The sequence below is a fragment of the Tiliqua scincoides genome, chromosome 1 (genome assembly GCF_035046505.1).
Source record: "Tiliqua scincoides isolate rTilSci1 chromosome 1, rTilSci1.hap2, whole genome shotgun sequence".
Taxonomy (NCBI): Eukaryota; Metazoa; Chordata; class Lepidosauria; order Squamata; family Scincidae; genus Tiliqua; species Tiliqua scincoides.
Window position 1 is genome coordinate 211,245,722 of NC_089821.1, and position 26,895 is coordinate 211,272,616.

Sequence of the window (26,895 nt, forward strand, 5' to 3'; positions counted from 1 at the left end):
CTCTGAAGGCTGCCAAGTGAAGAGTCACAAGAGACAGAGGAAGCCTGGAAAGGGACTGCTAGAAGTCATGGCAACTGCCTGGAAGCTTGGACAAGTTGTTGGTCCAAAAAGTAACAGATCCTGGGTACTGTTTCTGAGACCCTTCGCACCCATGCTAGGAAGCTAATATACACACATGCTGGTTAAGAAATGCAACACCCAAAAGGAAAATTATCTTTAATCATTCTCTATAGGGTATATTCCAGAATTTGGGTTTAGCTCTTCAGGAATGTACAGAAAAGCACCCAATAGGGTTCAGTGATCTAAGCAACTTGCTTAGGGTGTGTGTTCAGATGCTTTTGATCTTATCTGATGGCCATGGTGTAATGGCTTCTGCTGCACATGAAAAGCCAAATGATGTCACAGACTGTACCAGATGTTTCCCTGGGAAGATATTTAAAGGGACAATATTTGATAGGTCTGTCTCTTCTTCATGAGCATTTGGAAGACTGGAAACGATAGATATTTTATTTAGGAACATCTTTGAGAAAAGGCAAGAGCAATACATCATGATTAAACGCCAATATATGCATAAAGACAGATTTCAAAACTTTCCATCCAAGTCATTTACATATTAAAAAACACAAAAACTTATTTTGTGATGCATTACAGAGCTTTGATTGTGTTTAATTGTTCAAGGATAGCACAAATTCTTAAAAAAAATAATTCATATAAGATTCCTTCAATAAATAATGTAATTTGTTCAGAAGTAGCCAGAAACTTTTTTTTTTTTTTTTTTTTGTCTTGGTTTCTAGTACAGCCACTTGAAAAGAGCTGCACAGAGTGAAATCTGGAGGTGGCCCAGATCATGACCAGAGCTCTTTTATATTGCTTTATATTGTGTAGATCTAAAGTCTCCTGGAAATGCAAGAAGCTACTCCAGAAATTTGCTGAAGTACACTGAAGAATGCAGTTCAACAGCACAATATACAAACTGAAGTTTGTAAGTACATTGTAATGCAAATGCTGAAAGTTACATGGTTCTGACAATTTAAAACATCTTACCTCACTTCTCTTATACAGATTCAAAGCAGCTTACAATAATAAATGATTAATACAACAACATTTTGGCTGTATATGAACACTCTTAACTCCACATAAATATGTTTTGAGTTGCATGCCACAACATCATGCTTGAAAAAAAAATGAATGAAAGAGGGGGGGAAATCTGTTCCAAAATGGGATAATTACTTGCCCTAATGAGCACATTAATTAAGAATGAAATCTTAAGGAAGAAGCTTTTGTGGGGTCATATTCATAGGAACATCTCTGGAAAAGCAATGTGAGGAACCATTCCAAAAGAACTTTCCATGTATATGTGGGAAATTGTCCAGACATGAAAAGCTGTTCTGAAATCAGCTCAAGGAGTACACAAGTGCCATTAGAAAGGATACTGCATTTCTGTGCCTTCGTTTAACCCAAATATTCTAATTTAAACGATGCGAGTACATGGTCCTAAGCAAAGAACTTTGTAAAACATGAAAACGAATTACATCTCAGGCCCCTCACTAAGGCATTTGAGGAACTGAATGGGGATTAAGCAACAGAGCTAACATAGCTTTTACCATAGGATTCTGCTGATAATTTTTTTGTCAGATGTCCAGTTGTTGCTTACAAATTGCAAACAACTGCAGATTCATCCCTTTGGGACACATTTAAGTCAAGAAGCATAACTGTCATTATGGTAGTGTTTGAACAGATGATTGTATGATGGTTTTTTTCTGACAAGACCTAATGATAGTTTGGCAAATGATAGACAGCCCAAGCATGAACTTTTCCCCATTCATGCAAAACCAAGCAAGTTACATGCGTGCTCATGCCGATACAAATGTCCAAGGTAATGTCATAATGCACTGCTATGCAACATGCAGCCCAATCCTATATGTCTTTACTTGGAAGTACATCCCACTGATGTACTCATAAATAAAGCACACGTAGGATTTGCAGCTTAAGATCGATCATTGGTAGCTTGGAAAAACAAAAAATCAAAACACCACATGAAAACTAGACACTAGATATGTGATGTAACTGTATATTTATTTCTTTTTTAAAGAACTCTCCTTAAATGTATTGCAATTCAATATACAAACGTGTTTTCACAGAATTATAATCCACTAAATAGCACAGAAGATAACCCAAATTTTTGACAACTTGGGTTTTTGTGTGTATATTTTGGTGGCATCCCATCATACCTTCAAAACATATAAGCAATGGTTCCTCCTAGTTTTCTGTCAAGACAACTGAATGCTATAAATGCCCTAGTCTTGAAGGATATAACTGTTTTGCCACTGACCTTCCCCTTAGATAGAGATACCAATATGATAGTTCTTCTAGCAAAGAAGTTTCCCAAAATGCCTATCTGTTGCCTTGCAGACCAGAAATAAGTTGTGAGCACATATCCATCTTACATCCTATCCCATAACTCATCCCAAAGCCCCTGGAAGTGAGATAACTTGGCAATAGGACTAAGCTCCTTGACCCCCACTAGTGTGGAGACCCTCCACCCAGGACACTCCCATGATCGTCTCCAGCGTGCAGTGCCCAGCACCGACTTCCAAGCCACCAGACCAGCCGATGACAAATCTCTATGTCCAAACATGCTCTCTCACCTGGGGTGTAAGCCCAATTCCTCTGGAGTCAGGGCTCAGGGAGCCACAGTTTTTAAAGACCCTTTGATATTGATATGTGGTGACTCATTGCCCAATCCTGCTTCTGCTCAAGTTCACAATCTCCACTGATTTCACTCGAAACACAGCGAGGCCTCTAAATGTCCAAACAATCTATGTGAAATTGCACCAGTTTTTGAACTCTCATATATTTACATGGGGTGGAATGTTTTCCCATATATTCTTTTAAAGGAGCTTATAGAGCAACATGTTCACATAAGACCAAATACTTTTAATATATTTATAACTGTTTTATAAAGCTTTGAAAAAACTCACAATAGCACATGGTTTACTTTAATGCTTTACGGTACTATCATTTTAAAATCACAATCAGCACTTTAAGTTATAGTCAATCCAGCAAACGAGAGACAAAAAAATTACAAGAGTTAAGAATGGACTGATACATCCTTTTATCTTATTTTTTTTAACTAATGCATAAGTGCAGAATAAGATAAGATACTCTAGTTTAAATATCTTGTTTACAATATACATTTTTGTTCTAATAATGCAACAGTAAATCCCATGCTTCACATAGAAAAGCAATCCACAACATTAAGAAAAAATGTACAATGTATGAAACAAAGTAAATAAATATTAGTATTACAGAATCAGAGCTGTACATAAAAGCTGTTCAGTTTTAATCATATAAAAATATTTTAGTGCAACCTCACATATATATTGATGCTTTTTTTTGTTTTTTACTTTACATCATTTAGGTCAAAGTGTCCAAAAAAGGAAAGAAATTACATTTATTACAAAGCAGATACACAAATTCTAAAATATGTACAAATTACCGCTAAAAAAATGCTTATAAGAATATAAGCAAAAGTAAAGAAAAGGCACAAACAACTGTACAAGTTAAAAGTACCAGACCCAATAAGAATTTTGAAATTTCGTTTTGGTCAGGTTCGTGATGACTCGTAGTTTTAACTCAATGCTTTTGATATAACAAAAGTATATATAATAGCAAACTACTGTAACTTAGAACCAGCATGCTATAAAGTTGAGTACTTCCTTCTACCACTAGGGGGAAAAGGGGGAGTGGGGGTAAATGCCAATATGAAAGTCTCCACACATTTCAGATCACTGCGGTTTGCTTTTTTCAGAGGGAAGGTCTTTTCTTTCCGGTGTGCTTGATGGGGAATCTTTCCTACTAAAGTAGCCTAACTGTCTGACATCCACACTGTTTTTGCTGTAAAAGGTGGAATGAGATAATGCAGTCTGTGTTGTACCAAAAAGGTCCTTTTCGCCTCTGTGCAAGTCAGGGTCGGTGGCTGAGGCACAGATTTGGCCTGGCTCGGAGCCACTAAAGTGTTTCATGCTAAAATGTGCACTTTCTGAGGATTTCTGAGGCTCAGAATCCCTCTGCGACTGCTCTGTCCCTTGTAGAACTTCCTCTGTGGCAATTCGGAGAGAGGCAATGGCTTTTGTACAAGTCTGTATGTTCTCCTCCTGATCCCTCTCAATGACACCTTCTTCTGAAGTGCTCTTTTTCATCAACAGCAATGAAGAAGGTGATGCGCTGGCTTGAACCGCTGTATGTAATGTGTGAGGGTAGGTACGCTTCTCGTGGTGCTTAGAAATGATATACGATTCTTTAGCGACGGTTTCTGAAGCTGCTCTTTTCTTTTCACCAGATCCCTCTTTGGGAAGGGGCAAGACGGATGAGGGGTGCAAACCTGAAAGGGCTGTCGGTATTGAATGGACCATTTGGATGCCTCCAATGGGCATCATGGGGATGGGTGTACGAAGCTGCTGCTGGGAGTGTAGTGGAAGGTGGCTAAAGACATAGTCAGTAGGACCCTCAGGAAACAGACTAGACCCCTGATGCTCCAGACTTCCTTTTTCTCCAGACATGTTGAAATAAGGGCCCTGGAACAATCCTGGTCTTGAGCTCTGCAAATAGAGAAAGTAAAACAAAAATTAAGTCGTAGTCCCACAAGACTAGCAAAGCAGTTACACAATGTTGCCTACTGTTCTTGTTAGGGATCCAGAGAAAATGTACAGTGAAGCACTTTGTCACATGTACTAATTAACAAAACACAAGCAAACTTGTGACTCACATTTCTAACACCTCAAGCGCTGTTGTATATAGGGAATTAAATATGATGCTACTTCCTAGACAAAAATATTTTGAGAAGTGAAATGGACCTGACAAATAGCTGGCTGGGATGTTAGAAAAGACACACAAAGACCTCCATTGCCATTAGTCAAGGATGGCATGCAAGCCTTTACAAATGTAAAAACTTCAAAACATACTAAAGAGTTTCACAAAGATCTCTACAAGAAGAACCTAAAGATTTCATAAGGATTTTTTTTTCCAATAACTTAAACTTTTCAGCAAGAGAGCGACTAAGATGATTACTGGGCTGGGGCACCTTCCTTATGAGGAAAGGCTACAGCGTTTGGGCCTCTTCAGCCTAGAAAAGAGGCGCCTCAGGGGGACATGATTGAGACATACAAAATTATGCAGGGGATGGACAGAGTGGATAGAGAGATGCTCTTTACACTCTCACATAACACCAGAAGCAGGGGACATCCACTAAAATTGAGTGTTGGGAGAGTTAGGACAGACAAAAGAAAATCTTTCTTTACTCAGTGTGTGGTTGGTCTGTGGAACTCCTTGCCACAGGATGTGGTGATGGCATCTGGCCTGGACGCCTTTAAAAGGGGATTGGACAAGTTTCCGGAGGAAAAATCCATTACGGGTTACAAGCCATGATGTGCATGTGCAACCTCCTGATTTTAGAAATGGGCTATGTCAGAATGCCAGATGCAAGGGAGGGCACCAGAATGAGGTTTCTCGTTATCTGGTGTGCTCCCTGGGGCATTTGGTGGGCCGCTGTGAGATACAGGAAGCTGGACTAGATGGGCCTATGGCCTGATCCAGTGGGGCTGTTCTTATGTTCTTATGTTTAGGAGAACATCAATGCCCTTTAAGTGCACAGAAGTTGCTTATGAAATGTGAAAATTAAAAAGGGGGAAAGCAACAGATTTAGGGCTCAATCCTAACCAAACTTCCAGGTCATGTTAGTGGGGTGCACTGCATCCTGCAGTGGAGAGGCACTCACAGAGGCCTCCTCAAGGCAAGGGAACATTTGTTCCCTTTCCTTGGGGCTGCATCAGTGCTGGAAAGTTGGATAAGATTGGGCCCTTAGCCTTATAGCCCATGAAAGCAACATTCAGTAGGATCTACTGAAACAGCTGAGGAACTTGTTTGGACCCAGGATCCACACATACACAAATGTTATGCATTTCCAGCTTTAGGCATATGTAATAAAGGCCTGTAGGTAAGGTCTGAATACCTGAACATTTGTCTCAGGTTGCTAGATTTAAAAAGATCAGTGTAAAAAGCACACTTTTTGAAATGATATGGAACTGTATCTACAGATCTGTTAATTCTGAACAGGACATGCAGCCAAACAACTGTGTGTGCTGTTTGTTTTTTAAATGCAATTAGCGGCAAAAGCATCTTAGCACTGAGAAATTCTACCTCTCATGGCATTTACCACTTTCTTGATGCTGTGCTGAGGAACTAGTCTGGAAGGAAAATTAATGAAATCACAGTGACTCTGCCATCAGATGGCTTCCTCTCACAAGGCACTGTGGGGTCAGTAAAAATCAATGTCAAGGCAAGACTGCACTGACCTGAGATGACTGGTTTCAGATGGGAGAGATACAGATGCTCAGCGGAAAGAGCTGGCCTTACTAAGCCAGGAACATGCACACAAATGAAACTGCTATCAGAGGCTATAGAGTTCACTGCTGTTGGACGGCAGACATATGGGGCAGGGGGAGAAAACACTTATCTAACCATGTTGTTTGCTCCTGTGCCATTTGACATACGTGTGCTAAGCAGCCTAGGCAGATCTTTACAATTTTTCTTTAGAGATTTTTCAAGATTCCCTACCACAACTTTATGTTTTTATTTATTAAAATATTTATACCCTTTCTTTTGATGCCAAAAGGGATTCTCACCCCCAGGGTGAATCAATTATTGAAGTCACATTTCTGCCCATCTGTTGCTCCTTCGTTTCTCAGCCCTTATAATCTCTGCCAATGCTATCCCAGGTCTCTCTGCCACTGCCACATGGCACTGATGCAAGACCATCAGCCTGATTACCAAATCACAAACATGCAAAACAAATCCCACTCTGGAGAACAGGAGCATTGAATGGAGTCAGAAAAATGGGAATAAAGGAGGCAATATACAATGTGGCTCTTGAGAGAATTCAGCTAGGAGCAGCAGAAATCCCTGAGAAAACCAGTATTAATACACCTAAGGAAAGATTCACTTTCAGGCTCATCACAAAGTCTAGATCCTATCCCAACATTTCACTCTAACTCTGTAGAGCTTTCTCAAGGGAATAAAATATTCCTAAGAAGTAGTTAGCTGACACCTAAAACTGCTGAAACTCACTTGGAGCAGAATATCATGCTCCACGCCAGTGATTTTCAACCACTGTGCCATGGCACATTGGTGTGCCACGGATGGTCTGCAGGTGTGCCAGGGGAGTTTGAGGAGGGTCATATATTAGTATGGCAATTGGAGGATGTGAGACCCCTAACAGCAGCATGGTGTGCCTTGTCAATGGTAAAAAAAAAAACTGATAGTGTGTCAACCATTTTAGCACTTTGTCAGTGTACCATGAGATGAAAAAGGTTGAAAATAGCTGCTCTACTGCCTAAAAAATATATACAGCAAATATTCCTGCCTAAAACTCAAGTTATGTTCAGCTAAATTGTGTTCAGCTACTGCTGACTTGTCAGCTTTGTTCAGCAGTAGCTGAACATAATTTAAGTACTGGACATCAGATCAACTTTGACCAGATCCCTTTGGTGAGGGAACAACAATTCCAAGCACGGACCTATAGTGAGGTTATCAAAATCTATAAGCATCATAACATGAACATGAAAAGAGAAAATGCTCTGTCTTAGCCACACCTGGACTAAACTAACACTCTGAGATGTAACAAAGAACAGGTTGAAACAATGAGTGCCTTTAAGGAACAAGGAAATAGATAACAAGGTATGGAATGATTAATGAGGTAATTGGGGTTGGGATCAGATTAACAGCTGGCTGACTGGAAAGCCTGACTAGAAAAAAAACCAACTCTTGTTCCTGTCTTGGCATCTAGATGAGGATAAGTTCTGCTGGTGCAGGTTGCATTTGTCTTCGCCCATTTCTGCTCGGCCCACAGGTGTACACATTCGGTCCCTGTTGCATATATGCAACATTAGGCAGAAATGGGTTAGCTAAGAGTTCCTTGAGCTTTAGGCAGGAATATTTGCTATATATATATATATATATTTTTAGGCAGTAAAGCATGATATTCTGCTCCAGCCAGGGGAGCCAAGGAGTCACTGTGAAAACCCTACCATCTTATATAATGTACTGGATTTTAGCCCTAATGGGGAGCTGCAGCCAATGGCCCAGTAGGTCAAGAGAGCCACCACTTGAAAAACGTTAGGAATCACTGGTAAATATAGTAATTCAAAAGAAAGCTAGATCTCTGCTCTATTTTGTCAGTTGCTTCAATACTGCAGAAAAATACCAGCTGAGGCCAGAATACTCTGACTGGTCAATTACAGGCAACACGCCTTATTCTTTGCATGACAGCAAAAATGGTGATTGGGTTTCTGTCTTTTTTTCCCCTGAGATAACTGAAGGCGATTATGTTTATGCCTGTGGGTGTGCTCAAATGCACCAGGAAGCCAATTCAAAGGTTTAGAAATTGCTACTCTTGTACATTCAAATTCAATTCTTTCCATCCACAGGGAGGAATTCTAATTGTAGTGAACAAAACAGATGGAAGATAAAAGGGCCTTTATAGAAGAACAGCTGTATTGGACAGTAGTAAGAGGGATCCTTGTAGCTAGATCCTGACTTGCTCACACTTCCTTTGAACAGTGGATAAAGAAGTAAACCTGCTGTGGTTCTTTTTTATTATACCACTTCATAGTGTAGGTGGGGCTCACCTGACTTCCATACAGTAAGTTATCTGTGCATAGAAAACTAGCTTGTCAGGGAGAAGACTGAGCACAATTACCCTCCATTTCCTGCTGCAATGTGAAGAAGAAAAATGTTCTGTTTCTGTTCATTAGTGTTACTACAATTCTGTCACAAGTTAGTAGAGCTACAATGGCAAAGACACATTTCAAAGACACAATTTTCTTTAATGCAGCAGGTCTCAGACTTTTTTACCCCCACAAGGCATGTAGCACAAGCCTTTTTTGACGCAGCTGCATGCTACAGCATGGCAAGGGATAGAATTGGGCTCTATGTGACTCAACTCTTTCTCTCATGAACAGAACCACTGATTAGCAATAATGCTGGAGGGATTTGCATAACTATGGGTATCCCTCCAGCCTGCACTGATTTCTAGCAGTACAACCAAGTGATTGGTTTCAGCTAACTTCTGAGCATATGCAGTGTACTGAACAGGAATTCCCCAAACAACAAATTGGATTGCCTCATAGTGTTTGCCTTGTAGTAGTAGCTATTTCACTACAGCCCTACACAGGCACCAGAGAAGAGGTTTTGCTGGGAATGATTCTGCTTAATACTGAAGTAACTAATGCCACAGATATCTACACCTGTAGTTACCACCTTCAGACCTGAACAATTCCATCTCCATTAATCCTTGGGTCTTCAGGGCTTGCTAATGCCTATACACTGACCCACCTATAAGATTTCCTTGAGTTTCCAGGAAAAATCATTACTTTGAGTGCAAACTGTTCTATCACAGCACCTCTGATTAAAATTTAAGGCGATCATTATGTGTTATGCTTGGCTCACTCCAACTCTGTAATGTTTACAAAACACTATCAAATAAATATAGCAGAGGTTCTGTTTTACAAGAATTACGATGTTCTTTTCAACTTACCAACTGTCCCAATGAAACTGAATCAGATTGCAAATACTGGCCCATGGGCAATGTTGGGTTATGATATAAGCCTCTTCGGGGTGATGCTGCTCTAACCGAGGCCATATACCTTCTCTCTCTCCGTGGAGACAGGTCTCTTCGAGAAGATGTATCTTTTCCAGGCGACAGTGGTCTCCTTGGTGACAGGTGACGTCTTGGTGAAACATCTCTGCGGGGTGATAACTCTCTCCTCAGTACAGCTTCCTTCCTTGGTGAAAGGTGCCTGATGGGTGAAATCTCTCTCCTTGGTGATAAATGCCTTCTAGGTGACAAATCTCCTTTGGGCATCAAATACCTCTTTGGTGAATTATCTCTGTAAGGTGAAGAATCATATCCTGGGGAGGACTGTCGGCTGGAGGATGAAAAGTCCCTAGGAGATGAGTTGGACTCCAAAGAAACCATATAGTCTTCATCCATGCAACTAGGTATGTCAAGTCGGTCTTTGTCTGGTTCTGAATCTGTACTTTTGTTCTGGAAAAACCTCTGATATTCTGTCATCTGTGAATCATCACAAGAGTCATTTGGTGTTTGGAGCTGAGTAACCTGAATGCTAGGTAAAGTGACCAAATAACTTATCAAGGAGGAATGTTCCACTGAACTGTCAGGAGAAGCCCCACAGGATGCTGTAGCAGTATTCATGGATAATGAGGAGAATCGGGGGGGCTGGGGGCTAGTGCTTCGTGATCTTGTTTTCGGTGTTGAGTCTCCAAGAGTGTCATCAAAATCGTCGTCGTCGTCATCATCATCCTCATTGTCCTCTCCATCCTCTCCATCTGATTCCTCAGCATCAGAGAACTGATGATCAGTTGATGTGCCAGTCATGTTACTCTTTCCAACCTCATGGTGCATGTCTTCCATATTTTCTGAAATAATTGTGACAAATCAGTAGAACACATAGAGCCGGAGACATATTTCTGGGCTGATCACAGAATTTTTCTGCACTCAAAGCTCCTGTGGAATGGCCGCATAAAGGCCCTTGTTGAGATACACAACAAGGTAAGATTGCCACTTTGCACAAGACATCACATGTTCCATTAAAGTCAGGAACATTTAATGTGCACCATTAAGTGCACACTTCCCATTGGTTTCTATGCCTGCCCAAAATTCTTGCATGATGGGAGGAAAACAGGTTAGAACCGAGTCACACAGTAACTGGTTGAGGTCTGACAGAATAGCACTTACAGGTTCCCAGGAGATTCAGCCAAACTGAGCTCTGAATCTGGGGGCCCAGTATTATTACCTTTTAAAGAATTGGTTTTACTGCAGAGACAGTACAAAAATGTTCTCACACTAGTTTAGAATGTATTTGTGTATCAATAGTTAAGAATACTATGTACACGAGAACCAGATCTGTACTCGGGGGGGGGGGGCAGAGATTTTCCCAGTGAAGGAAACCTTAGACTCGGTAAACCTCAAACAAACACAGAAAGATTATTTTCAACACTTGGTGCTGACACAAGGAAAACTGGGGGGGGGGGAGAGAATCTTAACATATCCACTCTTGTCAGCAAGTGATAAAATGTGATGAGTTATCTGCCTACTGCTAAGGCCATGCAATAAACTCAACGTGACATACCTGCTTCTTCTGTTTCAGCATCTTCCACAGACGTCATGGATACTCCCAGCTCCAGGCATTTTTTCATGTGTGCTTTAGATTTCATATGTTTTGTCAGATTTCCTATGGAAAGGCACAAAGATAACACTAATTAAGTGACATCAGCGTAGAAATCTTGCAGGCTCTCTTTGTTCTAAACTGGATAGAAAACAACTAAATGACTAGACAAATGGAACGGCTTCTTTCAATTTAAACATCATTGCAGCAAGACTAATTCCATATACGTTCATGTATCTTTTTTGTGACTGTGTTGCTTTGCTTTGCTCTGGTGCTCAGAACTGTAGAACCTCAATGTCTTTTTTTTCTTTACTGTGCCAACTCATGCAGCCTCATCACCACCACCAACATCAGGGGATGGCTACTTGAAAGGCTGCTGAAAAGGAGTTGCCATTTCAAATATTTGCATTAGATGCCAGCATGTCTAGGGCTACACTGGGAAGGGCAAGGTAAGTGGTGGGTCCACCACTTAGTACAGGATTCCTCTTATCCTTAAGAGACATATCCATCTGGGAGTGGTCTAGTGCTACAACTCATCTTCTGGCTTCCGCTACTAAAATATAATCATCATATAATCCTAAGAGGAAAGTAAAAGCACGAACAATGAAATAAACTGCTTTATTAGTTGCTCTGCTCACAAACTGTAGCTGCTCTAATGAGAATGTGTACTAATTTTTCTTCTTCACTTTTAGGGCACTTTTAGTGCCTTCACTTGTTTTGGGTTAATCTTTGATCGTCTCAAGACCCATTTGTAGGGTCCCAATTTGTATTTCTAACCTTACTTGTTTTCAATATGGCTGTTTTGTTTGGTTGTTTTTAGGTTGGAAAAAACCCCACCATACACTTTTAATTGCTTGGGGCACCACTGCCTGCGTCGGCAGCAACAGGCACTTCAGTGTACAGCAGCCTTTTGACAGCAGCCATTCGTTCATAGCAGCAGCCATTTCTGTTTTGTAACCTACACTACTATAGGATGACTGCATGCTGGGTCATAAGAAGGAAAAAAAATAGCTGCCCACTGCCAGGAGGCAGCTGCACATTGGAGCAGCTCCTGCTAATGACACAGGCAGCAATGAAAAGGCAAGCTTTCAGAACCAAATGAGGTACTGAATACAGATTCCCATTTGTTCCCTGGCCCACTTGCTTAGGGACAAACGATTGTTATTAACAGTGTTTATATACCGCTTTTCAATGAAAAGTTTACAAAGTGGTTTACAGAGTGGTTTACAAAGTGGTTTAAATCAAATAACTAATGGCTCCCTGTCCCAAAAGGGCTCACAATCTAAAATGAAATCTGAACTTAATGAGCTTCTTTGTTTCAGGGTCATTCTGAAAAAAAATGCACCCTAAAATTCCTTTTTATGGAGCCTGTGCATGGACTATACTGGCCAAGATTAGATGCAATCTTTAGGGTTTTCAGATTTCTTCCACAGTCTACCCAGAACAGTTACAAGAGAGTGAACATTTATTATTTGGAGCAAATATGCGCTCAAGGCAATAAGCTCATGACAAACAAAACAGCACAAAAACTCAGGCAAACAGAAACAACAGTCGAAGCAACACTTCAAGAACTCTGATACTATCAACCTGAAGATTTTCAACTGATCCAAGTGGCTCTGTACAGCCTGAAAGCACAATATGGAAAACCCTACAATATCCCGTAGGATAAATCTCAAGGTAGAGAGAAGCAGTTCTTCAAAGTTATCAGCTGGGTTGGCCAGGCAAATGGTGAAACCTCTGTACAACCGTTCCCCCAGTATTCACTGGCTCAAACAATCTGTGGTCCACTATGTCAAAATTCACTGAGAACTGTGAGAGTGCTTTCTTCCAAGCTGTACCAAGATGAAGATTATCCAGTAGGGCCACATCTGCCTGGATGTATACTATAGTACAAGGCAGCATTCTGGGGAAGCACTGCATCTTATAAGAGCTGCATCAGGCAGACACATTCATTAGATGTATGTCTAAGCAAGTGACAGATGAAGAGTCTCCTGCTGAACCTCCATCTGGCACATCCTACCCCAGCCCAATGTCGAGCTGAAAGACCCAAGACAAAGTATGGGTGTGTGAAGTCCAATTCGTAAAGCCAGAATAATATATGAGGCTATACAAAGTCTTCCATTTTTTTTAGGACATGGAAATTAAGCTGATCGCCTTAATCTCCACACTTTGAGGGGGCACTAAGGAAACTAGGGAGTGCCTGAGCAGTGAATGATCTTAAAGCAAAGATTATGGAAATATTTGAATGGCTGCATGTGGCTAAATATACTCGTGGGGGGGGGGGGAGAGAGAACGAGCGAGCGCGTGTCTTGGGGCTAACAAATGAATGCTCCTGAGGTTGGTGAGTACATGTGAACATGAGCTATCAGAACACCATCCATAATTGATACAACTGTGGATGGAGTGGCCCACCTGGAGTCTGTGGATCTCTGCATTATTTATAAATATGAAACTGACCCACCATAAAGGCAGACCGGGAATTTTCTACCCTGCAGCTAATGCTCTGCTTCTGCAATATGCCACTGCAAATGTACAATCCCTCTAGCATTTTGTCTATTGATGTAATTAATACTTGCACCGTAACATTTTGAGCATGAAAGTAATATTTGCCAAGGCATTTTTTACGCCATTACATTTCCTTTGTAGACAGATGGGCTGGGTAGAAGCCCATATTTCCTAATTAAGTTATACAAAGAAGCTTTCCATCTAACATAAATCCTTGAATTGCTTAGATAAGAGGAGAAAGTTACATTTCATGAAGTCTCATTTTCATAAATAAAACCACCTTATTTTCAAAGAACCTCCTTTGCATTTGGAAAGAGATGGCAGACAGCCAAGAACAGATCCCCTCCCCCCAAATGAGAATGGCTAAGTACCTTTTGTTTTGAAGGCAAAATTACACAACTTGCATATATAAGGCCGTACATCGGTATGAGTGCGGATATGTTTCTTGAGCATGCTTGGTTTTTTGCACCGAATCCCACATTCTTCACAAATGTACTTTCCACGTCCACGTCCTCTGACATATACATAATCTTCATTGGATTTATACCTGATGGAAGAAAGCCAATATAAAAACAGTGTCCCTAGTATTAATGTGATTGGATATACATGGCAAGGAACTGTATGTACAAGTTAGAGCTTAGACCACTTTCCTTCCTAGTCACATGCTAGGCTAGGCTACACTACTAGTATGTAGTAGAGGATTTCTGCATGTGGTGCTTTTGCAGGAAAGCACAATGACATATCTACTTTTATATTTGTTTTGCATGCATCAGTTATTGTTTTGTGTTTTAAATCTGGATGTTCTGACACTCTAGCACTGCAATTTTCAACTCTTTTCATCTCACAGCACACTGACAAGGCACTAGAATGGTCAAAGTATACCATCAGCTTTTTTTACAACTGACAAGGCACACACTGCTGCCGGTGGAAGGCTCATATCATCCAATGACCCTACTAATAAAAATGACTGTTCCCCAAATTCCTGCAGCACAGCAGCAGACCATCTACGGCACACCAATGTGCCAGCATGCTGGGTGAAAATGGAAGGCACTGTTTTGCCTGGTCACATTTTGCAATTGTCGGAAAGTAAGTTGTGCTGCTGGAAAACTCATTCTGGCAGCACAACAAGCTAACAGGATTGGGCTGCTAATTGCATTGTAGATAGAGTCCCAAAATTCCAACAACCAAGAGAAACCGTTTATACCACGCAGGACACTATATCAAACTTCAAATCAATCTGGTGAAAAGATAGCAAACTTGGTAAATATTCAGTTTACAGATCTTCCTATATTGCCAGGTCTCAGTGACAATTTTTTGCTCATTGACAGTGAGAGCAAATAAAAACATGCACATTTATGCAAATATTCATTGTGACGAAGAGAAAGCAATAAAAAGTAAAATGAATATATGTACACAATTTCTGCCATACTGGCCATACTGACAACTTATATCGGATTTATTTTTTTTTTAAATCTTACAGCTTTGACCAAATACAAAACCATTAAATTCTGCCTTAACATTATAAAACTTTTCTGTGTAGTGGGCTGCTTCCAATACTGTTTTCCCCTGGAGAAAATTCTTCAAATCACCAAAACTTCTCAAATCTAAAAATATGCCAGATTGTTGCCTAACCATTTGGAAGTCTGGATGAACACTTGTTATTGTGCCTCTTTGTGCAATGGAGAAATGAATTTGGAAGCAACCCAAAAAAGTTTCACCATTGTGATTTGTCTCTGGAACACCATTCCACAACATTAGATAAACTTCCTTGTAATAATTTTTTAGAAACTTAAGTAGGTTCTAGTATTGTTAAAATGCTACCATTTTGCTATTTGTTTTCTTAAACTCTCAAACAAAGTCTCAGAATTCACAGGATCATCACCTTAATCATCAGCAAGTGCTGGATTTCTACTCTAGCCCCCAAAAAAGTTTAGATTTGATTCAAAACATTGTTTCATTCAGCAAACAGTGATCAATATGTCCGAAGTAGCAGTTTCTGATCACAATCAAAAGGTCTCCTTCAGAAAAGAACATCAGATGACCTTGCTGGCTCAGACTAAATGCTTTGGATACTCACTTAGCAGGACATGTCAATGAAGACCTTTCTTTATTGTCTGTTCCCATTTTTATTTATTTATTTTTTACTATCGTGGCCAAAGTTTAAGTGCATGCCCTGGGACTATTATCTTGTGCTGAATGTTTTATATGTTTTCTCAGCTGCCTTGAGTTTTAGAGAAAAAAGTGGGGGTTTATGGGGGAGGGAGAAGAAGAAATCCTGCAGTTTAGGAGGATGGAACTTAGAAGAAACACAGGTCTCATGCAATATGGCACAAGAACCTTTGGGTCAAAAACTTTATTTTCACGGCACTCAGAGACAGGCAGAATTAGGTCTACTTGTATATAAAAAATGTTGGAATTGGAACTAATTTATGAATCCTTCGGTTACTTTGGTTTTTATGGATATACACTGATATGGATTTCTATGGAGAGGGCTAAGGCCTTATCAGTAGGCTGGTCTATATTTTTGATCTACAATACAATTCTTCTTAGTCCTTCAAACTCTTTCCTCTTACCAGCAAGGGCAGCCCAGCCACAATCCCTTGCTTCAGGCAGTGGCTGCAAGCTCGAAGGGAATGTTCAGTGCTGGCCTGCCAGCTACCCTGGTCCTTCTGCCCACTTTACCCAGCTGCTACATCCATCTCTTGCACAGTCTTCTTGGGACATATGAAAAGAAGCTGGAGGTGGATGGGCAACCTACTATCCTCCAGCTCTATTACTGCTGTGTTATTTTTCTTCCAGGATAGTGCTTGGGAAGAGAACCAGAGTTCTCATGGCCTCCTTTCCTCCTCACCTACATCTTGTAAAGTGACCAGGCGGAGACGATACTGAGAGTGGAGACGTTCTGCTTATCAGGAACCTCCATCCCATCCACTCTACAAAAAATTGCAGCTGAGGAGGGCAGGCAAGTACATGCTGGTGGGGGCAGTAGACTGGCACTGTTCTGGGTGGTGGATTGGCTTGGGCAACCCCTGCTTAGAAACTCCTCCTTTACATCTCACTCAATTTCCTTGCTCCACTTCTTTTGATGCCACTGGATGATCTGACAATGGACACTGAGACATGGTCCTTCTTGTTGCTATTCTGATGTCTCACAGGGGCTCGGCATGTTTAGGCTGGAACGCTTACTCTTTAGGGAGATGTTTCTTCAATTAAGCTGCATAAATATTATCTTGGCATCACTGACTGTTGTTGTTGGCAACCTTCAGTCTCGAAAGACTATGGTATCGCGCTCTGAATGGTGGTTCTGGAACAGCGTCTAGTGTGGCTGAAAAGGCCGATTCAGGAGTGACAATCCCTTCCGCACCGGGAGCAAGTGCAGTCTGTCCCTGGTCTGTCTCCCTGGCTATGGGCCTTCCTTTTTTGCCTCTTTGGGACCAAGTTCCAAACAAAGTTCCAAACAACACAGTCCTGGAACGAGCTGAAATCCCTAGCATGTATGCACTGCTGAAACAGAGGCGCCTGCGTTGGCTCGGTCATGTTGTGAGAATGGATGATGGCCAGATCCCAAAGGATCTCCTCTATGGAGAACTCGTGCAAGGAAAGCGCCCTACAGGTAGACCACAGCTGCGATACAAGGACATCTGCAAGAGGGATCTGAAGGCCTTAGGAGTGGACCTCAACAGGTGGGAAACCCTGGCCTCTGAGCGGCCCGCTTGGAGGCAGGCTGTGCAGCATGGCCTTTCCCAGTTTGAAGAGACACTTGGCCAACAGTCTGAGGCATCACTGACTATTTTATTTATAATTAGGTGAATTTACCCTTTGTGCAGGCAAGCAAACAGCTCCTAATCTACAGCTCCTAAATACTCATTTGTAGCTGAAACACTAATCCAGTCAACTGAGCTTATTAATTTCCTGATTTTCCTAAAAGATGGTTTCTTCAAGTCCCATTGGGGTTTGGAGCCACAGGTGATGGAAAGAAAATTTTGCTATTCAAATAGCTTCATTTGAATCATGCTACCTGTCAGTGGTGCTAATGTGCTTTGAATGACAACAACCAGGAAGCTGGCACTGACAAGGCACACAATGCAAGCTTCTGAAACAATAGACTGATTGTTCCCTGTTTGCCAGAAAATGTGTTACAGAAGAACAAATTCATTAGAAAATTGTTAAGGACAAAATACCACCATAATCTGTAGGATATGCTGAAATGAATACTGAGTGGTATCCAAAGAAAGTCATGACTAAGCATAATTGAAATCAATGAGATGAGTTGGTCATGACTAATTGTCATTCATCTCAATGGAACTTACAGTGCACAGGAAACCTATGCATGTATGTATTTGATTCCGCCACAAAGCTTTCTGGATACCTTGTGCCAGTCATTATCACTCAGCCTCACCTACCTCACAGGGTTGTCGTGAGGACAAGTAGAGGGTAGGAACCATGTATACCACGTATATACACATACGTTTAAGTACTTCATGACTAATGTTCTTTGGATATATCTTGTGGTATTTAACTTTTGAAAATCTATACAAATCAGAGCAGAGGATGGGCCAGATATCCCCATATATAAACGGATACTGTATGTATATCTAAACAGGGATTCCCTGTTGAATTTGGGAGCAGAGCTGGCTGTCTAGTTGTACCATCATTGTGTCTGCTCCTGCACAAACCTGTGGAAGGAAAGTCCAGCTTCATAGCAGTGCACTGCTATTTGGAGTTTTCTAACTTGATGCCTCTTCAAACTGACATTTGCTACCATTCCCAAGTTAAAGATTAACTATATAGCCATAAACTTCAGCTCTGTTACCGCATTGTACGTTTTCCATGGATTCTGCCCACTGGACTTGCCCTCAAATACTAAAGCAGCTATACTTCTAGTTTTATGTTCTTACCCTCCTTCAAAGATTTTAATTCTCATTGGCTCAGCTTGTTTGGATGCAGTATCTTTATCACCATGGCCATCTCCTTTCATTCTCTCTTTGATGGCATTCCCCACTACTTTCTTTTCAAACTTGCTGCCGTAAATGAAGAATGGCTCTTGTTTCACCTGTGAAATGAAAAGCAGCGTCACTGAAAATCAGCGTCACTAATCAAGGTAAACATTTGAGGCTGTGAATAAAGAAAGAGAATAACGGCAGTTTGCCATATTAATGCAAATAATTTAGGACAAGCTGAGATATTATGTTTTGCTTGGACTCAGGAAGCTAATTAATCTGGCCGCTTGACTTCATCAAGGAACACACAGGATAGCTAACAGGTAATAAAGGTAAATTGGTCTTTTTCAACTCTCTTGACCTAGAGATGGTGTAATTGCAAATTGACAACATTCCTGCACAGAAAGTAAACACAAAAAACCCAACCAGGCAATCAAAGTCAGTCAACTGCTAGCACTGGAATTTCAAGTCATAGTCTGCTCAGAGCCATCTGGCAAATCAGGGTTGTGGTTAAGACACACTCGTTTCTCTGCCTACAGTTCAAAAGGCAGTGAGGTCCAGATGCCTTTGATCTTGCTATCCGAAGGCATGAAGTACTCATTCATAGCTAAAACATTAATCCACAACCTACCCATGCAAGCAGGAATCCTGCACACTCTGAGTTCCCACCTGTATGAAGTATGCAGATAAGACGCTTATCACATGAAAGCGAAATGTACAACTGCTAGAAACAAAGAAGGCATGGCTAGCAGGTGTATCAGTGCCAAGATGTCAGGCCAGAAAGAATCCCACTCTTCTCACATTAAATAAAACATATGGGGCATTATGTGAGAAAAGGGCTACTATCCAATTTGTGTGAACCGGAACAGTATTGTCACTAATAATTTTGTGTTGTTGTTTTTAACTGAAGCTGGAGCTTTAGAATTTGACAAATGTTCCCAGCCTTGGACCACTTACAACTTCATAGTTTATAAATCCCATGACTGGTAAACAATAACTCCTACACACCATCCAATTCATAGTTGGGCAAAGCTGAACATGGTCAAAATGGAAGTATAGACAAGTGGAATTAAGATCGCAAAAGGTGTATCCTAGCCATGTCAGTTTTTCCAAGGCCATTAATCATACATGAAGACAACATGGTACACAAAGAAACAGGTGGATTTTAAAAAGGAGTGGAAAGTCCAAATGATTGCTCAGAGTATGATACACTTCTTTGCTTATTTTTATGCTCTTTAATGGGCAAGTTCTGATGTAACCACCAAATAGTAGCTTTGGAACTATTTCTGTGGATGAATATACATGGACTGTTCTACACTAGTCTTTAAAAATCTGCAAGGATTTTGCAAGAACAACCCAAAGGCAAGATGCCAGATCCCTGCCAGCTCCTGCTCAGATCTTTCCTGAGAAATCCCTCTTGATTGCCATTTTAAAGTAATGTATTCAGCATGCAGTGCTCTATAGAAACTATTTTAAAAATTACAATGAAAAGTCTCTAACGCACTTCACTTTTCATATATTGTAACTTCTAAATTAAAATGTGTTGATCTTTAAGAATCAATAGATTACCTGAGTAAACTGTTTCCACGCACTGGATGATGTCAGTTTCCCAGTTCCAGGTCTATTCATTGGAGCCAGAGTATAGATTTCTGTGCTGTTTTTCTGCTTCGATCGTAGGAGTGCCAAGGTAATCTTTGTACTCAGTCCTGATGGGTTTGGGTTGCACGAACTGATGCACCACGAAGCATAAACAGACGCTTTGAGAGATGCTTGTTGAACAAAATTTGGTTTTGTGTAGTTTAGGAAACACCAACTCACAGTTGTGGTAGTGCGCAAACTGGGGAACTGGAGAATTTGCTGGAAGTTAGCAAGATCTGTCAGGAAAATAGTTGAGGTCACTGCCTTCCCACTTTGCTGGGATGCCATTTGTACCAACATACCGAATGGCAATTTCTGTTGCTTGGGTTGGTCTTCTATCTGATTTTCCCCTGAGGGCAAAGAAGACCTTTGGGGGCTCAGACTCATATCTGATGCCGCTTCATCAACATCCAGTTCTTCTGGGGACTCTCTACCTTCAGAAGCACCACTGGATTTCTGCCCAGGTGAAGCAGAGTCGAAACTGGCCAGCTTCTCTTTGCTCAATGGAGAAGGTTCAGTGGGTGGCATATTGGTACCTGGCAAATCTTGAGATGATGAGGATAATAAGGGAAAGGAGGACAAGGTGGACGGCACACTCTCTTTTGGCTCAGTAGTACAGCTCTGCCTAACCAGCTGAGGCTTTTGTGGTCTTGAGAAATTTCTCTTGATGTCTGAATTGGTGAGTTCTACAGCACTGAGCTCCTCAACAATCTGTCCATACATCTTTTCATCCTTGACTCTTTTTTGTTGTTTGGTCTCCATAAAGAGCTCCAAGCTGCTTGCTGGTGAAAGCATCCGCTTGTTTCCACCAAGAGTAGAGGCAGTATCTGAACTGGAGGTCAAGCACAATGGGATGGAGGAGTCCAAGCTAAGGGAAAGGGTATGTGGTACTTTCCACAAAGGATATTTTTCCAACCCTCTATGCTGGTCTAACATCTGAGCTATGTTAAATCCTATTCCATGCATGGTTGCACTAGTAGCCAGTGTTCGCTGGGAAAGAGTTTCATCTACTTTGCAAATGACAATAGCCGGGCTGCTGCTCTGAGCAAGAATCTGGGAAATGCTTGTGTACATGACACTACCATAGGATGGCACATGAGTCTGAATTCTGACAGGAACTACTGTACCAGGTAATGACTGTACAGTTCCAACATTCTGGGTTTCCAAATCCGCCTGTAGCTGCTGCTCAGAAGAGGTAACTGTTGATTTAATGCTACAGTCTGGCTGGTATGTTGCAAGTGCATTTTTAGAATACTGCCCAGATGTTCCTGAGTAACGCTGGTAGGTTTGCTCTTTCGTATGTACATAATCAGCAGTTTTCTTTCGGATATGCTCTGGAACATATTCCAGATGGTAACCCGGGTGACTCTCTGTTGGGAAAGGTTGCTTGGTGTACGATTTCTGAAGCTGCTGTACAAAATGATGTGGAAAGTGTGTCTGTGAAAGTTCTGATGGCCACAAGGGCTGAGAAGGCAAATGAACCATGCAGACAGACGGGTAGGGAAACTGCAAAAAACTGTTGTGAATGGGGAGGAAAGGGACCTTTTCTTGCAGCGCAAACAGATGCTGCTGCTCTGGTGAATATTTGTTTGGAATATAAGGTGCTTGAAGGATTGAGGTATGAGAAAGTGGGGATAAGCTAGAGCTACGCAGTGCACAAGAACCCACCGACTGCTTCCCAGAGTCATCGGACTGAACAGAAGAGGAGGAATGAGGCCAAGGAACTTGTGAGGATCGAAGACTCGCATGCCCGTGTTCCATTTGCTCTTGCTTGATAGTTTGTTCCATGCTCGAATCAGCCTGGGAAATCTCTGGGGAGCCACTGAAAGAAGCCTGGCGCACCAAAAAGCATTTCTTTCTTTCTCTTGCTGGAGATACAGTGGTAGGAGGCGCTCCTGCGACAGCAGCATGAGACAGATTCCCATAATCAAAGGATTTGCTCCGTATCTCTGGGATTTCAGCAGGATGAGGACACGGCATCTGTTCAGATGAACAACGTCTCATTTCTTTCTGTTGGTGATGCCCAGGGACGGAAAGTGAGTAAGCACCAGCTGGGACGGTTAAAAACTCAGGCTGTTTCCCAAACTCATCTTGTTTAGTTGAGGTTAAGAACTTGAGACTATCGTCCCTTTCAAAGGACATTGAAAAACTTGAATTATGGGACAAATTGCTGTCTTGGCTTGGGCTGCGGGAGAGACTTGTTCCCGTGGACTCAAAACTCGATTCTCCAGAGGAGTGCTCCAAGTCAGCAAGCCGTAAACGCTTCTTCTTCGGTGGCAGCTTTTCCGCTGGGAGTTGGGAAAGGGTTTCGCTTCTCTGGGGCCACTGGAATTCTTCTGCAGGCTTCTCTGGCTCTTTTACTGGGACTTCTTTCTCCCTCTCAGGTTTGTCTGGCTCCTCCGTCACACGAATCTCGGGGACTTGTATATTATGCTGGCGAACCAGCCTGGGCTGCATGTTATAAGGCTGAGAATGTTGGGATGAAGAAGGCTGTTTGCCAACACCATCGGCGCTTTCTGTCTGCTGACCCCTATCTGGGCTCATCGGGGAATCTGCAATCTCACTTTCACAAGTTTCAGATGACGAGTAAATTTTATCTTGCTGGCAAGCAACAAGCTCCGTAGATTCAGACCTTTCAAATGAGTTTGGCCGGCTTAATGAATTTGTGTGCTGAATGACAGAGATTACATTTCCCTTTCTACTCAAGTTCTCTCCTGCCTTTTCTTGATCGGTAGTTAAGGAACATTCTTCTAGAGAAGTGGCTGGACTTCCTGACTGCAGGTGGGGTCTGCAGATTTCAAAGCGCTCTGGATGCGAATGAGCCGAACTGTCGTGGCTTTGCATGGCATAGCCACTCCTTGGTCCTTCCAGGACTTGTGACTTGGGATCAAAATCACCAGTCATGGGACTGCCAATAGAATCACTGCACAATGAAGGTGTGTCTTCCTCATCTCCAACACTTTTCTGTATTCTGCGCTTTCTGTTTTCAAATGTAATTCCATACATAGAAGATACTGCCTGCAACTGAGTAGTTGATTCAGAATAAAATTCTCCTCCTTGTTTCGACCCAATCAATAACGGTGTGTCTCTATAAAAGGGTCTTTCTGCTGTTGGCAACTTCTTCTCTCTCATGCCTGGCCCTTTTTCTCCTACAGCTGATCTGCTGGAAGCAACCATGATGTTCTTCCCCATTCTCCCATGGTACTCTGAATCTGAATGTCCTTCTTGCAGTGAAGGCAGCTCAAAGGCTGCTTGTCTTATTAACATTCGCTGATGGGGTATCCCTATTGTTCCAGGATAAAAAACATCATCAGAACCAGTCATCCTCTCATCAAATGAATGGCTTCCTCTTAAAGCTGATGGGACATTCAAGTTGGTAGCAGATGAAGTTGGCATGGAGTTGCTTCTAATTAGTGGGTTTGTATCTACTGGAAGTTCTAGAAGCATAGATGTATCACCTGGGTGACTTCCTGGATAAAAACTCATCTCAGTTTTGATAGGTGATGTGACAATCTGAGACTCTGAACTGCCATCATTAAAACCTTGACTACTTTTGATAGCACTCATTTTATTAGGATCAACTTCTTTGTTTGGAGACATGCGCTCTTCAAGCATCTTGACATCTAATCGAGGGTTTATGAGAGGTAGTGGCTCTGCCTTGCCCTCTCTACCTATTGAGCTACGATCCTGATTGGCTGTCGCTAACGGTTGTACAGTCCTTTGATTAATCCTATAGAATTTCCCAAAGATTATTTCTTCATAAGACTTTGCATTGGTATTTGGAGGGCTTATTTGTTGCTCTGCACTTTCCGAGCGTGAAAAATAGCCCGAATCAGTGCTTCCTTTGCTATGTGGGCTCAAGAGATTTAATGACTGCTCCGAATCTTGCCCTTTCTTCTCAGACAGTCTTAGTGCAAGTCGCTGCTTCACTGTGTGAGAGTCATCGGACTTTGTACTTAAAGACGGGTTTTGCAGATTGTCAGACCCAACATGCTGAGAGCTTTCACATGTTAACGGCACCCCACTTTTAGGAATAATCAAAATGGGGACTTTCATTGGGCCTCCCAGGGATTCTTCTATGGATGTGTGAAAGCCACTTCTGCTAGCAATGTCCAAAGGAATCTGTGGAATTGGGCTCAGTTTGTCAGGACCTTCAACAAGTAATGATGTCTCTTCATCAGTATCTGTACTCTGCTCCCCATCTGAATGTATCTCTGCTTCCACGTCAATAAAACTAGCATCTAGATCCAATTTAGATACAGCAGACTCTGTAAAAGGTACTAATCCTGCTTTAATTGCATGAGCGTGTGACTTTCTGTGCTTGTATAAATTGCTCTTTGTCTTAAATGAGAAACCACAAGGGACACAAGGGTACGGACGCTCCCCGGTGTGGGACCTAATATGCTTCTTAAGTACACTAGGTTTGGCACAAGCCCTGCTACAGTAAGGACAAATGTATTTGCCAGGTTTTTTGGGTTTATGTTCTTTTTTGTGACTATCTTCCGACTGCTGCTCTAAACATTTCTGAGAATACTGGCTATAAGCGGGGTTCAAACTGGAAATTTTCTTTCTGGAGAAACTTCCACTATGGCCTTGCACAGGAAATGGAAACAAGTCCTCAGAGGGAAGGGGCTGCAAGTGGCCTGAAAATGACCACTTGTGGCCTTCCAGGCTCTGGTGCGGTTTTAGGTTGTGCAAGAATCCCTGTGGCAATGAATGCTGAAGGAAAGAAAGTGAATGCTGACATGAGTATGGACTTGGAAGGTGCTGTGGGTATTGCTTCTCTGGGGCTCGCTGGGAAGCATCACTAGATAACACCCCTTTCCCAGAACTAAAAAGCTGCGGAGATGTGGGATTCCCCATCTGCTCAGGATCTCCTTGGGTCTGGTCTTCCAGGCTTCCCATCGTGCTCACCTTCACACTAGCTGCATGTTCCTGCCTCCACCTACTTGATACTTTAGTTGCTTCTCCAGACCTTGAGGTAGCATTTTGCCCTACAGCTGTATCTCCAGAGTCCATTTTGTTATGCTGGGTCGTAAGTGCTAGTTCACTCGAAAGCTGTGCAGGCACATGAAGTGTATCCAGTGCTGTGCTTTTTAAAGTCTGATTGCTCCCATGTCTCCAGAGCTGTTCCGAGTTCACAGACTTCTCTTTCTCTGTGAAATTTTACACACAGTAGTCTTACAGGCATGAGATCTTTCTGTAGCGCTCTGCTAAAATGTAATTCTCACACAGTTCTGTTCATGGCAGGAATTCTTACTGAACAATTTATTATACATCCGTCAAGGACTGCTGTGGCATTCGAACATTATCCATAGTTATTAAGTGTTCCGACGAACAATGATCCAGGGGGGTATATATTTGCTCATCGACTAAAGCAGAGTTCCAGACGTTCCTTCCCAAAAGATGAAGCTGCCTGCAAGTCAAGAAGTTCAAAAACACGGAAAGAACACAATCAATACAACTAATACTTAAAGACAAGCATTCACTAGAGCACATAAGGCTAGATCTAGACATTACAGCTGTCTTGTGCCTATCCCCTCCCCCAATAATATTTAACAATGCAAAATGTGTAGCATGACATTACTGAGCTGGAAGAACTCTTCGCTCTTCCACTTCATAAGCTGCAACTTGCAGGACCAAGGATACTCATGGTGCAGTGGTGTCACATCACATATTTTCTTTTACTAGCCATTACTGAGAGGTGGAGGGAGAGGAAGGAGTGAGCACAGGAACATTTTTGAAGCAGCAATGCAGCTCCTGCAAAGTCTTTTGTAGGCTTCATACCATCAAACATACCCCTGAACTAATAAATAACCATCCTAACTCCAGCCACCTATGCAGACTTTTTCCAATATGCTTGGAAAATGAACAAGGGCTCAACAAAAATTTAAACTGTGAAGTTGTGTAAAGAAGTAGGTTTCTTTTTTATTTAAAAAAAATTAGAACTACCCTGCACATCAAATAAATAAATAAATAAATAAATGTGCAGAAGAAATGATTGGTGGAACAAAGGAACAGTGGGCAACAAGACTACACCACATCAGGAATGGAATCTAGGAGAATGCAAAAACAATGTCATGTTGATAAGAGCTTGTGCTTCTAGTTACCCACAATATGGGAACAAGAACCTGAAAAGCTGAAAAAAGAATGAGACGCTGAGAAGAAAAGGGCCATGAAAGCACGTTGATATTCACACAAAAGAGCATGACGGCTAACAGAGAAAGGGATTCTAACTGCTCTCAGAAAAATCCTTACAAGACCCCATGTCCGTTGTGCTCTTTCAAAACTTTGAATAACTCATTCCTAGCCTCAGTTAAACTGTTATAACTTCTGTTAATGATGGATAAAGCTTATGCACACAATGTAATAAATCTGATTTATCAGACAAAGTAATTCATGTTTGGGCTGTTTGAATTATCTGTATAAATTATTCTGCTTAGGACACATCTACAAGATACGACTTTCCTTGTGGTGGAAGTTTGATTACAGAACTGTGGCAAATTATTTTTCTTGCTTAATACCGTGCCCAAACCAGACTTTTGCAGTTTTCAGAACTGATCACATGT

General features: G+C 41.7%; 1 protein-coding gene across 1 annotated transcript; it reads right to left on the reverse strand.

The window, feature by feature from the left end:
- Positions 1-489: 489 nt before the first annotated feature.
- HIVEP2 (HIVEP zinc finger 2) lies at positions 490-25,480 on the reverse strand. The gene is made up of 6 exons (XM_066615248.1): positions 20,258-25,480; positions 18,647-18,801; positions 14,120-14,295; positions 11,208-11,309; positions 9,593-10,494; positions 490-4,601 (listed from the first exon to the last, which is right to left on the reverse strand). Exons 1-6 carry the CDS (start codon positions 25,343-25,345, stop codon positions 3,789-3,791), a joined length of 7,236 nt encoding a protein of 2,411 aa, XP_066471345.1. The 5' UTR covers positions 25,346-25,480; the 3' UTR covers positions 490-3,788.
- Positions 25,481-26,895: the final 1,415 nt, after the last annotated feature.

What these genes read in the sequence shown, in the direction of transcription:
- HIVEP2 (XM_066615248.1), bottom strand. Translation starts at nt 25,345, where the DNA reads ATGGACTCTGGAGATACAGCTGTAGGGCAAAATGCTACCTCAAGGTCT. An exon ending in CGTGGAAACAGTTTACTCAG is followed by an intron (nt 18,802 to 20,257) that starts GTAATCTATTGA and finishes TTCATTTCACAG; the next exon opens with GTGAAACAAGAGCCATTCTT. An exon ending in TTTTGCCTTCAAAACAAAAG is followed by an intron (nt 11,310 to 14,119) that starts GTACTTAGCCAT and finishes GCCTTTCCATAG; the next exon opens with GAAATCTGACAAAACATATG.